Consider the following 15865-nt stretch of genomic DNA (forward strand, 5'->3'; position numbering starts at 1 on the left):
GTAATAATGGACTCCGCTCTCGTAACCTATTTTTCGCTGAGATTTCAGACACGGAAGAACTTTATAAAGTAATAAGTTCAAAACATGGTCATGATGAGAGACTTACTGCATCTTGGAGAGGAAGACTTCAACATTTGAAACATGTGAGTGAGTCAGGAGAGTTGGGTTTTCACATTAGTGACCAATGTGTGTAACAAAAAAAGGACGTTAAGTAAAAATACAAAGAATTTACGAGAAGAAGATGTGTATTTGTGATTCCTGCGATAACATTACAAACCTATAGTGCTGTACACGTTCAGTTGATTTAAAGGATTGCATCAAGCTGCTTGAAGATAATGGATCAAAGTCAATTGAATTAAATGGGTCATTTTAGGAAACAGAACCAAAATTGTCTTTTATTGGCTAAGTATCTATCAAACACATTAAACCTGTTCTTAGAGGAAAGGTTTTATTGCATTGAAGTGATTTTTATTTGCAGAAACATCTGACGTGTACTGAAGAAAACTGAATCAATGGATTTTGCTCAAACGTTACTTTTCACATGCAATTCTGAGCGAATGATTGACTCCTGCTTGAGAAATGTTGAATTAACCAAATGAATTGTGGCTTAAATTACATTTTGTATCTGTTATGTTGTCTAAAAAAAAAAGATTATTTTAATGATGACATGAACTAATACGTTCTTAATGACTTCAGTGAAAAATACATTGGCTCGTTCGGCTCGGCTAATGAAAAGGTGATTAGATAAGAAGAGGGAGACGAGTGTTCCCAACGAGTCATTAGAGAGAGAAGGTGGAGACACGCCGAGGACGCCTTCTTCTCAATTACGGAGAGTAGGAGGAGACACCTGCCAGATGATCCCCCTCCCCGTGAGGACCTCCTTCTTTACATGCAGAAAAAAAAACCACAACCATTGCTGGAAACATCCATTTAAAAATAATACAAGGCCAAATCTCCACTGCCACCCCGGGCGGACGCCGCTCAATGAATAATGCAGCAGGGAGGCAACTGGGTGTGAGTGCAGAGGAGGAGAGGAAAAAGAAAAAAGAGGTGCTGTACCTCCTCCCTCACCACCCCCTCTCCTTTCCATTCTCCTCCCCTCCACCCATCTCCCAACCCCCTAAGCTGCCGGCCGCACTGCAGAAGGTCAGAGAGAGAAGAGGAGGCAGAGGGAGAGGCAGGGCTGTGGATGTTCATGGACATGTTGAGAGGACAGCGTGTGAATAAGCGATGACAACCATGCTGAGTCCAAAGATCAGGCAGACCCGGCGAGGTAAGGTTCCTCATCTTCGCATCATCACCGATTCCACGGTTAAAAATAAATGCTTGTTAAACTCCACTTAACAATAACGTCTTCACCAGAGTCTTCTACAAAGTGAAATGTTTCTTTGAATGAAGCGGCTCCAGCTGTGTGTTTCCACGAGCTGCGTCGCTACCATCATCCCAGCAGCACTAACAGCTGCTGGTGTGTGTGTGTGTGTGTGTGTGTGTGTGTGTGTGTGTGTGTGTGTGTGTGTGTGTGTGTGTGTGTGTGTACTCTGCATATCTGAATGGATTTATTAATGTGTGTGCTTCCTGTGTTGGCACTAATCTCTCATTATTCTGCAGGACCTTATTAGTGGAATGAATCAGTTTCGGGAACAGAATGTTGATGTGTAAATCTATCGCCTTTGGGGCATGAAATTGGCATAATAGTGGTTTAAATTAGCATTTATAAATATTGTAATCCAGGATACATTAGCTTTTCACCCACAGCACGATGCTTGATTCGATTTCATCAACCATCAGAAACAAAACTGACAATAATGAGACAAACTTAACTGACAACAAGGATGAATATGATGAATTTTGATGGTGGTTAAAGAAAATAACTGAAAATAGAGCTCTTTAAAAACAACTTCTACTGTTTTTACTGATGAATGTTGTACTTATTGTGGCTCCATTTGTTTGTGTGTCATATTAGTGATCGAATGTCTGTTGCTTCACTTTAAAATTCAAGTCAGGTTTTCTTGTTTTCTCATGTTTCATTTGGTTAAGATGAAAGGACTTTATAGTGAGAAGTGACACTTTTGGCCACACTGTTCCTTGAACTGACAATGGTACAATTATTTTGTTATAGAAATAGTTTACCCCAATTTTATTTTCTATTCCCCCCTCATGTCCAAAAAGAAAAAGCAAAAAAACATCCAAATAAGTCTCAACATGATACATTTTTAAAAATAAGATTTAATAAATATGCACTACAAACTAGCTGAAGATATATAATCATTTCATTAATTTCAGTACAACTGTCGGGGCGTCAATAAAACAGAAGTATGGAGATATTTGGATGTTTTTTAACATTTCTTTTTGAGGTACATTTCTGCCTGTAACTCCAAATAAACACAGATTACTCTGAAGAAGAAGTAGAAAGTTTGTAAAAATTTAATTTTAGGTGAACTATACGTTTAACAACGTTGAGTTATATATTTTAAAGTGAATATCTTGCTACTGTAGGATGTTCAACATTCAACCGGTTGCCTCAGAGAAGGATGATCTTCAGGTCTACCTGACATGTGTTGCGTTCACCTGCAGACCTGTGGCCTTGTACGACAGGTGTAATGAGGCAGGACCTCGGTGACCTCCTTTGACCCCTGCCATATCAAACCCACCGCTGACATTTTGGTGAATGATGAAACAGGAAGGTGGTTATTGATCGCTCGTGGCATTAATCACCCTGCATAGGGCCGCAGCAAGATCTATAGTTGAGGAGGATGTTTCTCTTTTGAGATTCATCTTCGAGTCACCGGATCATGATTCGCTTGAGCTTCACTAGATTCTCGGGGTTGGCATCGGAATCTGGCAGCAGCTTTAATTGCCCACACGTCAGCTGCTTCTCGCGCCTGCTGCATCTTCTTGATCTTGCGTTTCCATGGTGTTACGATCAAAGTCAGGCAGTGCAGCGCAACCACTGAGACGCGTGCATGGACGGATGATGGATTCACTCTGATGTAGAGTGTAGTAAAAACCTGAGCCGCTCACGTGCCCGGCTCTTCTGCTTCACACAGCGCAGGAAGCCACGCCTCCACGCATCCATCATTCATCAGCGGTGGGCTAACTAGCCGTCACGCACCGATGAACCTGTAACTCTCCACCAGCGATAAATCAACTTGGACAACGAAATTAAATCTCAGCACCTGTGTGCATGTTAGGAATATGCTATTAGAATATGTGTCCATCACCCCTAACCTAACACACGTCACAAGCGTGTTCGACTTCATGTCCTTTCTTGTCCAAAAAAAGCTTCTATTGTTTTCTCTCTCTATCCAAAAATGCTGTGTTAGCATATTTCTGAAAACACACACAGACACAAGAGATTGAATTTAACTGGTTCATCATTCCGTTCCAGAAGTTCTTAATATCAGAAGGATCAAATGAAATGTTCCCTTTCTCGAGCGTTCTCATGAGACAAAAACACAGCCACGTTGTTTAAAAAACATCCGCACCAATGTTTCTCTTCCACGGTCGTGTAATTCAAAACATCAGCAGTGGGTTACAACAGATCTAAAGAAAATGATCATTCTAAGTAAGCATTAAGAAAGTAAATCCTAGGAATTACTTTTTAAATGAACTTTCTTTGCCTTGAATATGGAACGTTTTTATCTTGTTGCAGGTACGAACAGTAAATCAGCAGAAGGGGTTTGAAAATGATCCAACATTATTTTCTGTTAACATCCTTCTCACAATCATCATATTATAACAAACATGGAACATACCTGGGAAACATGGAGTAGAATGAGAGAAGGAAGCAAATGACAATCAGTTGTGTTTTTATTTAGTACAAAGAGTTTGATAGAAGGTGCATCATCTTCGAGTGTGCCAGAAGCTTTGCAGGGTGACTGGCTTTGAGAGGTACATCCATGTCGGGGACAGGTGGACGGTCAGCGTTCCAGGAACACAAGTTGAAAATGGTCCAGAAACTCACAGAAAACCGACTCCAGGACAGCAGACGAGGCCGGTTGCCAGGATCAGAGAAGGACGAGGATAGATCTTGGATTCAGTCCCGGGGACGAGAGAGGCAGATAATCCTGTGACACCTACATGTCTGCAATGAACGATGTTTCTCAGTATTAAAAAAAACAAAACTTGTTTCAAATAAACAACACAATCTGGTATACAAAGAGCAGCCAGGGCCAGTATTTTGATCCAATGCAAGAATGAGACCCAGTTTGAAGATATTGAAGAACCGAAAATGTAGGTGCTTAAAGCTTACCTTTAAGAAAAGACGTTATAAACATCTGCTTTGAAACAATATAATCACGATCACTTTGTTTGTATATTTGTCAATCTGGGAGTAGAAAAGTGAGTCAAAAACCAAATAAAACAAAGGATAACTACAACTGTGTTTTAACTGCTCTCTCTTCTTTCTTATCTAAAAGTAATCTTCAGAATCTAAATGAGCCACAATTGCCATCTTGATTTGAGTGAATTGCAGAGAACATTGTACTGGATTTAGACGCGACCACAGAGCAGCTCCACCCAGGCTGGGGAAAGCCTGAATCACCCAGAGCTAAACACTGGGCCACACTGCTTGCCATAGACACACACAGATGCACACACACACACAGAAGTATCAACTATTGTGACTCAAAGTGAATCATCAGTCGCTCCACTCTTTCCATGATGCAGACAGTAGATGTAGTTTGGATCAGTTGAAAAGGCCTGAATGTACTTTTAGATGTGATGGTCGTGGAAAGAGGAAGAAACTTGGAAGTGGATCTTTTTCGGTGATGCTGCTGCTTTTTCTTCCAGCTTATCTTAGCAAAGCTTTTCACAATGGTTCCAGAAAATAGTTTAAAATAATGAAGATGTATTTATGCATTTATAAATTATATTTTTCTTTACTAGTTCCTGGTGCAGGTGGTGGAGCCTTTCGCTTATCCTAGTGTTTGAATCTGTAGTTCCCCAGAAAAAAAGTTCTCCTTAAGGCACCTATACCTATTTATTACTCTGTGTTTGTTGGTCTTTTCTATTTATCACAATTAAAAAGAATACAACAATAAACATAATAGAAACAATGCAGAGAAAGTAAAAAAAAAAACAAGATACCAACTTTCAATAATATTGATAATAGCATCCAATAAACAAAAGCACAAGATTAGATGAAAGATGAATATGAATAATGGTAAATGTACAGCAAAAATGAATATAAAAGAAATAACAAAAAAAAAAGGAAAATAGTGACTCTCTTGGGCAATAAGAAAAATAATAAGAATGAAAAGCATGTGCTTACACAGACAGTTCACTACAAAACAGCAGTTAAATTATCTTTTAAGCATTTTTTTTTAACTTTTGGAAGAAGAAAAAGCTTTTGCTAAACGTAAGAAACTGTTTCATTACTTGGTTCCTCTAGGTCTTTATAAGAATTGACCTCTGGTGGTGAGAAGTTTAGGGGGATGAAGATTTGCAGATCGTTGTGCTGAATAAGAATGAACCATTAGATTCCTTTGAAATTAGTTGTGAGGAGTTTTGTAATTTCCTTCATCATATTCAAGAGTATATTTTAAAGAAAAGTATTCATCTTATAAATACTAAGCACCTGAAGTCTAAATAAAGGATCAGACGAAGTGTGTGAACCTGATCGTGCATCAATCCTGACAAAGCATTTCTGGAGGAACAAATGTTTTTGTTGTTCGAAAGAAAAACCAGAGTTGGTGGCACCAACTCAACTTTAACAAGCTCTCGAAATACTACATTCATTTTTGCATTTCACATTTTTTTATTTTTTTTTTAGAAAAGGGAGGTAGGCTTCTATGTTTTCAAAAATTATAATTTTAAAATATTTCAGAAAATGCTTAAATAAAAAAATCAGAACGATGTTTCTGATGTTGGAAGGTGTTACAGAAAGTATAAAAAGATAAATGCAGGTACTAAAGGAGAAAAGAGGAGGTTCAGAATATCATTGAGAAGCTGTTTCAAGAATCTAGTCTTGTCATTCTATACGCCGTTTTTCTTGTGATAATTAAAAAAGAATGGTAATCAATAGATTAGTTTGGATTGTTTTTTAGTCCCTAAAATGGCTAATTATTGAGAGAAATAATTACATATCTTGATTTTTCCATGTATGTCTGAAGCACTAAAGAGCAAGAATTTCAGATTTTGGCTTTATATTTACACATACTGTCATTATTGATCATCATTTTGTTTCCAATTCATGCTACTTCTGGCGAGAAGTTTGTGATTACATTTGAGAAAGAAGACTTTTTTTTTTCTTCATCGCCTGTTTAATTTTTCATGGTTCCAACAGCGGTGTGGTTTTATGAGCGCTGCACTGCAGATATATTACCGTGTCAGTCGAACAGAAATGATTGTAAAACATACGGCACCTTGAAAACAAGGTCACAGAATGATGGGTGTTTTTTTCAGGACTATCTGAAGAATCAACACTCTAACAGGTACGACAACTAAACAGTCATGGTGTCAGGCGGCGAGTCAGAAACGAAGGGGAGAATGAGGAAACGTAACTGGATAAAGATGGATTATCTTTGCCTCGCGCAGTTTATCCATCCACATCTTCCCTCTGTGCGGCGTTAGCATCGATTTTCTGTGTGTGTGTGTGTGTGTGTGTGTGTGTGTGTGTGTGTGTGTGTGTGTGTGTGTGTGTGTGTGTGTGTGTGTGTGTGTGTGTGTGTGTGTGTGTGTGTGTGTGTGTGTGTGTGTGTGTGTGTGTGTGTGTGTGTGTGTGTGTGTGTGTGTGTAAGCAGGATGTCTGTTCAATTGACGTCTATAAATTATACATGAACATCAAACAGCATTTCCCCTTTTTGTGTTTGACAAAAATACAAGTTTAACATTATGAGGTATTGTCCCTTTGTTATCTTCTTCACCTTCTTATTCTTATTCTTATTATTTTAACTCATTCTAAATTATCCATAGAGATACAGGAAGTATATTTTGTACACTTCAAGTTCTAAAGGACATACTACTTTAATATCCAATCAACTTTCATCTCTTTGTGGTATTTTTTTTTAGAATATACCATAGAATAGCATTAAATTATTGTCTCAGTGCATCATAACTCTCATGAATTATTATTTCATATTATCTTTTAATCTGCTTTGAAACTTGAAGCTACTTTCAAAATGAACTGAAACCACAAAGACCTTCTTGAATACGAACAGATTTTTAAAATAAATTGGGAACAAAACCGTTCACATCTGCACGGATCTGTTTGACACCTCTTACATAGACTAAACCTGAAGCCGGCTCCCTTGCTCCCAAAACCCTGCTTTGATTGTGTCACTGTCGGAGCTCAGGTTACCAACGTTTGCGGGGAGTGACTCAGTCTGCCAGCCTGTCAGTCTGTCCCTGGTGGTCTTATTATCCCAGTCTCTACTATTCTGCTTGGATTTGAACACACATTAAGTCTTCCAGAAGACCTTGAAAAATGGATGCCGAGAAGCCTCTCACCCAAGGCAAAGTGTGCGATTGTGTGTGCCTTCACTTCACTCTCAATTTTATCAGCTGTCTGCCTCCTATTTGGTCTTGCTGCCTCTGTTTCCCAATTCCCTCTACATCTGGAGCCCGGGGCAGAAGGTCTTGTGTTTTCATGGCTGTGGAGATCACGCTCAGCATACACAATGAGAGATAACCACAGGCCTCTATTAGAGTGCAAATGGAAGGGCTGGGCTGAGAGAATTGAGGGAATTTCATCAAGTCTTTTAGATTCCCTGCTTGACCTTTCAATCTGAAGCCTTTCCACTGTGTTCACACATAAATGACTTTTTTTTTTTGCTTTTCTGTATTTCCCTGCAGCCCGGTCTAAAAGCATGGTGATGGGCGAGGTGTCACGGGGTTCAAGCCACCCAGCTTCCCCCAGTCTACAGGAGGGGGCGCTGAAGGCCGGTTGGTTAAAGAAGCAGAGGAGCATCATGAAGAACTGGCAACTACGATGGTTCGTACTGCGCTCGGATCAGCTCGACTTTTACAAAGACGAGGAGGAAACCAAACCACAGGTAGCATCTATGACTAACAGTGACCTCATGGTTGAAATGTTCGTTTCAGAGAAGCCGTGAAAAAATCAATGACCTGATCTAATAAAATCAGGATTTTAACTAGTGATGGTCTGATGAAGCTTCATGAAGCAGTGTCATTATTTTCAGAGTCCACTAGATGGCGGTCTCTGCACTATTTTCCTTTGTTTTGAACAACTGTTCTAATGAAACATCACATTATTTTTAAACTGATGGCGGCACCTACTGACCTCTAAACAACATGACACTGTTTCATGAAGCTTCATCGGCACGTCACTAATTTCAACCAATAAGAATCATCTGTCTCTATAAAGTCCGGTCAGGACTTGATGAATCCGTGGTGAAGTCAAAACTATGATATTTTATTGGTTTGGCTGACAATGGGTGAGCCAAAAACAACAAAGCTCACAGCCTTTTTCTCCAGTCTTACCGACGTCATCTTATTGGTGGTTAGAGGGGGAGTTTTAAATGGCAGAGAACAGGAGTTACATTGTGGCTAGCTTGGTGGCATCGACTTTCACCAGAAAAATAAAAATAATGGGGGGGAGGACAGAAAAAACAAACAGAATATCATATAAAATAATAAGATGTTTTTGGTGATGATGGCTGAGGGTCACTTGAAAAACTATTGAAGGTGAAAATGCTGATCAGACCGACTATGGATTTATTGATTGATAAACCATAAACCAGGTCAATCTTTGATGAACCTGGTTCATCCAAGTTAAATATGTAGGCTGAGGTAAGGATCTAAACAAAATGGCCGTTAAGATATTTAAGATATTACGTGGAGTAAATTGTTTTGAGGATATAATTTTACTAACAAATTCAGCTGCAACGATTTCATCTCTACTGGCCCTGATCGTCCATATAATTACAGGACATTGAAACGTTTTTTTTTGTTAGCACTGCCTATAATAACGTGTGATGTATAGATCGATGAGGATCCGACCTCTCAGCAACATGTGAAATGACACAAAAGAGACCGTTTATGGCTCCAGGGCTCCACAGTGACAGCTGACAAATGAACATGTTCTCGCCAACCCGAAGGAACCTTGGCTTTAACAACCAGGTGTCAGCAACACATGATGCTGTAGATTAACTACAGGTTTCTGTGAAGCCGAATATAAAGTAAATATATATATAGATCACAGTTATTTTGTAAAACTCACAGTCATCTATCATCTTTCGTACGACAGCAGTCATGATTGATTTAGAATGTGATGAGAAGCATTTGTCACCAACCAGTGGAACCTGTTACTAGACCATGATATATTAGTTTCCTAGTCAAAGAAAGGAAAAAGCTGACTGTTCGTTTACTCGAAAAGTAAGTCTGTTAAGTAGCAAAAGTGAATTAAACACAAACTGTTGAGAAAATAAGCTCATGCTGATTCAGCATTATAGTCAGAAGCACTTTTCAAGCACAGGGTTTTTTTTCCCAGTCTTGCTATTTTAATTTTGTCAGTCTTTATTTGACGATGAGTTCCTGGAAATCTTGCCTATATAAAACTGGTCCTTGTAAACAGAAAATGTTGGGACTCGAGCCAAAGCCACAAAAATTCAGCCCTATAGTTGCTTCTTTCACAATAATGTTGCCTTGACTTTTTTAATTGAATGCCTCTTTTAGTGTTTGAAATATCCCTGATAGCAATGATACCAGGTGGCAGTTTGAAAAGCACCAACGTTATCTACATTTTCTAAAATATTTAATTAAAATAAGTTTGTTTTTGACAGTTTTTCTAAGCGAGGGGAAAATAATTATCAACTTAAACCTTGGCAGGTTTAGTAGAAGTAGAAGTAACGAAAGAGATTTCCAAAAACATCCAAGAACATCAGCAGTTTACCTCAGCTGTTTATAAATGGATCAAAGGAGGACCAGGAAGGACCAGTAAAGAACATCTGTTGCCTGTTAACCCCTCGACAAAAACATGAAAATTCTTAAAGCGAGCTTCTCAGCGGCGTCGTAAATCATCTCCTGTACATGTGAAAGAACCTCTGGAGGGAAACTACTAAAAGAATTAACTGGTAAATATGGAGTCGCCGCAGTCGTGTGATCTAAGTGGATTATAAATTGGCCTTTTACGAGAGATGAATTTTACGACTTGCCTTTCATTTAATATTTGCTACTGAAACTCTCATAAGTGCTTGAGTGGATGGATTGACCTCACGCGTGTCGGGAAGGAGCTCTTACAGGAGGAGGTGACGTGATCCAGAAAATACCTTCTTCACATAAAGGTTTTTAAACAATGATGATCGAAGTATAACGCTGTCGGAATCTTGACATCGATCCCTCCGTCCTGTCCTCTTGGGAGGTAGCTGTCTGCCATCTCTTCTTTTCTCTCACCCGAACAGACGAGAGAAGACAAAGACAGACTGTCTTTAATCAGTGTTCGCCATTATTCAAGTATTGATCCAAAGAAAAAAAGCCAAAAGGGAACTAGTCACGCTGAATGAACAAATAGGTCGACCCCCTACTGGACACAGGAAGTGGGAAAAGACGTCATTCTGGCCTACATTCTCCCTCACATCTTCCTATCGATTGGATATTTGAAGAGGTTTGAGAGAAGGAGTGGAAACAAGACACCGAGATAAAAGACAGAAAACACTGACACGCCTTTCATGATTGACGGCGGCAAAGAGCGACCCGAGGGCCACACGCTGCCTTTTAACTGGATCAATGTGGCCCTCATGAAGTCATAGTAAAACAATGAAACTTCTCATGCACAAACTGTATTAAAAAAATGCTTAATAATTCATTCAAATACTAAAATAGTAGAGGTTATGTCTTTAAATCTGTTTTTACTCAATTTATTTGAATCTATTTGAGATTTTTCTACACCTTATAATATATTGAAAGATAACTGTGCTTTTATATCATATTTCCTTGAGATTTATACTTTTGCTGTTTATCCAGCATTGTCAGTTATGTTGGGTACATAGGTTTGCTGTTGTAAGGTAAGAAAGGAAAATATATAATTTACTAAAATAGAAACAAGTACATTTAAAAAAAAAAATGAAGAGAGAGGGAGGGGAAAATAAGTTAATAAGGATTATGGGCCTTTCAATAACAGCAAGAGCTGAAAGTCTGGAAACTCACTTATTTAGTAAGTAATAATCGTAGTTCAAATGTAATTAAAAATGTTTCACTTTTCATGGGGTCATCTGCCCCCCTTCACCCCTTAACCTGATCCTAGCACTTACCCTAGACCCTAATTGTAACTATAACTATAACAATAACTATAACTATAACTATAACTATAACTATAACTCTAACTCTAACCCTTACTCTAACTATAACCTTTACCCTAACCCTAAACCTAACTCTAACCCTTACCCTAACCCTAACCCTAACCCTAACCCTAACCCTAACCGTAACTCTAACCATAAACCATAACCATAACCATAACCATAACCATAACCATGACCATAACCATAACCAAAACCATAACCATAACCATAACCATAACCATAACCAAAACCATAACCATAACCATAACCAAAACCAAAACCCTAAACCTAACCTTTACCCTAACCCTAACCCTTAACCTAACTCTAACCCTAACTCTAACCCTTACGCTTATATTACCGAGTAAATAGGAATAGATAATAGATAGTATATGAAATGGCTCCTTAGGAAATTGAATTGACATCCTCTGTTTAAAGGTCATCTGTCACCAAAGCTCTTTTCTAAGGATATCAGAAGCTCAAGGAATTAAACAATAAACCAGTTTGTGTTGTCTCTACTATCTGGAAAAAAAGGCCAATCCAAAAATAAGTTTTAAAAAAGTGAATATAAGATATTTTTGACTTATAATATGTGAAAAAATCAGCAGAATATTGAAGATATTGAAGATCCACTGAAAACAATTACCTATTTCTCACTAGGTTTTTGTTTTATTTAAAATATGAGCATTTGACAAGAAAATAAAATATACATTTGGGGAGATTTTGTGTTTCTGCAGTATATGCTCGTTCGCCCGCTTCTTTATGAGCACCTCATGTAGAGAGAATTATTGGCATAAGTTTCTTGATTCATTGGTGAGTAACTTTCTTGGCATGTCCACGTCCAGATTTCTTTCATAGAAAATATTGATTCATGTCAGACAATGATCCACCGGGGAAAGATGTTGTCGGCTGCCATGGCAACAACGACCTGCTGACACAGCAGGGGACAGGATCTATTAAGGTGTCACACTGAGGAGACAAAGGCCTCATTAAGGAGCTTCCTTTTTCTGAGTTGTGATCATTGCTACACATGACCTCGAACAAATCCGTTCATCATAAAAAAAGATGTCTGTTTCTAGCTTGTTTTCTTTGAACAACTGCGTGAGATGTTGTGACCGCCCACATCTGGACAGCGTAGGATGTAACAGGGACTGGTGAGGATTAGGAATTTGGTCCAAACCGTGCAGGGAAGGGCGTGTTCACATCTGCTCACGCAAGCGTGGGCTGAAGTTTTCGGCTGCAGCATCCTGACTAAAGCAGCAACTGTGTGTCGTGCGTTATGATTGGTCTTCTCAGGTTACACACAATTCATTCATCCCCCGCCAAGCGAACCCGTGTTATTCCCAGCACACGGCCCTCCTGGGAGTTCTTCCCCCCCTTGGTTCCTGCCCCCCGTGCTCAATCCATCCATGGCTTCCACCCCTTCCATTTGTCGTCATGGCGACTAATGCTGGCGACAGCCCAGCCCTCCAGATCAGACCTCTTGGCAGACGCGTCCGTTTGATGGAGTCTGCCAGCGTGCGGATTTACCGGCCCGACCCAAAACACGACCGGCATCCCGTCACGGTTCACTCGGCCTTCGGTGGATAAATGGTTATCGATCAGGACAATGTATTCCGATCATCTCCGAGGATCCATGTTCAACCAGACGAGTAAAGTGGTGTCGAGGATGAGCTTGAGAAGTCAAGGAGAAGCAAGGATGGAAAATAGTGACTTGATTTAATAAATCATATAATCTAGTTTTTCAAATAGTGATTATTAATTCATTTTGTTTTGTTATTCATATATTCATTGTGTGTTTAATTAAATAATTCTTCTTCTTTTTTGTCTTCAGTTATCTCATGTCACCATAACACCATTAAATCTTTTTTAAAAACACACTTTTACATACTGGCCTTTTAACCCTTAACTGGGTTCATTGATGGGCTTTTACTCTCCTTTATTTTCAGTGTTTTATCATTTTATTTAATAATATTATTGGAACGTGTGTCGTTTTATTACTGTGCTGTTTTAATGGATTGTGTCGTTTTTAACTGTAGTTCTTTGCTTTTATGTAAAGCACTTTGTAACTATGGTTTAAAAAGTGCTTCAAAAATAAAATTGTTATTATTATTATTATAATGTCTTCTACGCTTTAAGTTGATTTATTTGATGATAATTTGACCTTTTTTTCTGGTAAATCAAATGCACGTGTCAAGTCATTTTATATGGCCTTCAAGACAGTTCAATGTTTATTCTAGTTTTTAAATAAGATCATAAAGATATAATCCTATTGATGACATACAGAAACTTCCCACAACAGAAAAATAATTACACCTCAATAAGCCTCCATGAATTCAAATACAACTGATATTGTGAAATAAGTTTTTAAAATAAATGCTCCGCCCATGACTTGATCTATGTTCCAGGATTGTGGCCCCAGTTCTGATGAAGTTTCCACTCCAGCTTTCTATACATTATATATCAATGGTCATCATGAGTTGTGGTGTTGATTCAAACGCTCATGTGTTCCAGGGCTGCATCCCTCTCCAAGGATGCCAGGTGAACGAAATCACAGCAAACCCAGATGAAGCAGGAAGACATCTGTTTGAAATCGTCCCAGGTATGTCTCACCTGTACATGCACTAGTTATAATGATTGATAACATACTTTACATGGTGGGAAAACATAAAAATAAAGAAAAAATATAGATCTGTATCTGTATAGATGAGAACTGTTATTTTAATTTTCAATTGATTGATTTTAAACGTAATTATGTACGAAACTACTAGTAGTATTATATAATAGAATAAAGGGTAAATTAATATCAGTTATGTGTAACATAAATAGGTTGTCATTTTTATACCTCCACATTGACCTCCTTGTATTGCCGTTGACAGATCTAAACAGATCGATATCTCAGGATCATTCTCAACAATCTATGAAATGAAGAAAACCAAATTATTTATTTCAAAATGTCGATTGTTTGCCACATATCACACGATATCACAGCAAATCCAGATGAAATAGTAAAACAGATGTTTTAAATAGTGTTTTTAAAGGTACCATTTACCTGTACATGCACTGACACAGTATAGTTAATGATGTAGAAAATGCTTTTTATGGTGTTAAAATATAAATATGATAATTATGATAGTATATTGATATTCTAATAGCGGAGAAACGTCAAAGGAGAATAAATTAATAGTTACGAATACACATATTATTCAAAATAAACCCAATAATGAGCAAAAAATAAAAAGCTAACACTACGAAACATTACAAATAAAATGTTTCAAATGTTGGAGGCGCTGTCATGGTGTAATTACACACCACCGCCACTGGGGAGCGCTTTAAGCCAGTGTTGTTTTGTGTGTTGACCTTTTCTGACCGAAGTAATGACTCAAGCATCTGTGACGTCAGCAGAACTTTTTGAAAAAGAACTTAGAAATATCTGAGAGAGATGTAATTCATACATACATGCTCATGCACACACACACACACACACACACATATGATTCTTGGTACTGAACATACTAAATATAAATATTCATGCTCAGTTCTACAGTGTGTGTGACGCCTCTGGGCAATACAGAGGCTGAAATAATGCTCTGTAATCACCCCCTGGTCTGAACATGAGGGTTCCAGCTGACTGTTGTATTAGCAGAAAACCCTCCTGAGGCAGTCGGTCTTTCACGCGGTGTTTGCTCGCTGGTCTCTACTTGTGTTTAGAGTGGCGGGCAGGCTTGTGTGTTTTGTTTATGGCCAGTCAACATCACAGAGGGCTGTGAACTCGGAGCTTCTGCTGCCGCTGAAGAAAGTCATCAGCCTGAGAAGTGCAGTCGGGTGTTCAGTCAAGGAGCCTCCTCGAATATGAGGGTTTGGATCTTGAACCAATGATGACTATATATATCTATATATCTATATATCTATATATCTATATATCTATATATCTATACATCTATATATCTATATATCTATATATCTATATATCTATAGATATATCTATAGAAATAGATATAGATATAGATATAGATATAGATATAGATATAGATATAGATATAGATATAGATATATATGATACATGTTTTGTGAACACACAACTGTTTCTCAAGTGAGGATCAGAGGGTGACGAGATATTTTAAGTCTTGCTACTTAGACACGGTTTTAAACTCGAGAAAAACAACTTCAGTAAATCCAAACTCAGCTAAATGAACACAGATGCATATCTGTGTTGGTGTATATTTTAGTATTATTGTTGCTCTTTTTACTTACACAAGATTAAATATTTTATGAGCAAACTGCATGACTTTTCTGGACAAGAAATACATCAGAGCTTCAAGATTCATGGGTTTGTGTCACTGAAATTGTGTCTGGAAAATGTAATATTGCTGAGTTCTTTTGATTAAATAATGAGAAAATAAATAAATAAGTCTGTTAGTAACACATCAACTGACTTGACCAAATGCCGACTTGCAAAGGAGAAACAGTAAAGTTTAGAAGAAGAAGAGAAGTGTAAGTTAAATAGATACTATAATATATACTATAACTATAACTAATATTTGTTTGCATGGATTGACTCCGGGTACTTGAGTTTTATCAAACTCCAAACATACAGAGGTTGATTGAATACTGCAATACTGTCTGTAGGT

General features: G+C 38.1%; 1 protein-coding gene across 1 annotated transcript in view; it reads left to right on the top strand.

The window, feature by feature from the left end:
- The first annotated feature begins 1115 nt into the window (after positions 1-1115).
- arhgap22b (Rho GTPase activating protein 22b) overlaps positions 1116-15865 on the top strand; it is a 28903-nt gene continuing 14153 nt past the window's right edge. The window contains exons 1-3 of the mRNA XM_087784355.1: positions 1116-1273; positions 7795-7994; positions 13749-13836. Of these exons, the coding sequence (XP_087640481.1) occupies positions 1231-1273; positions 7795-7994; positions 13749-13836 (331 nt within the window). The 5' untranslated portion in view covers positions 1116-1230. The remainder of the gene's footprint in view (positions 1274-7794; positions 7995-13748; positions 13837-15865) is intronic.

This window comes from Callionymus lyra, chromosome 2 (assembly GCF_982586985.1).
Source record: "Callionymus lyra chromosome 2, fCalLyr1.hap1.1, whole genome shotgun sequence".
Classification (NCBI taxonomy): domain Eukaryota; kingdom Metazoa; phylum Chordata; class Actinopteri; order Syngnathiformes; family Callionymidae; genus Callionymus; species Callionymus lyra.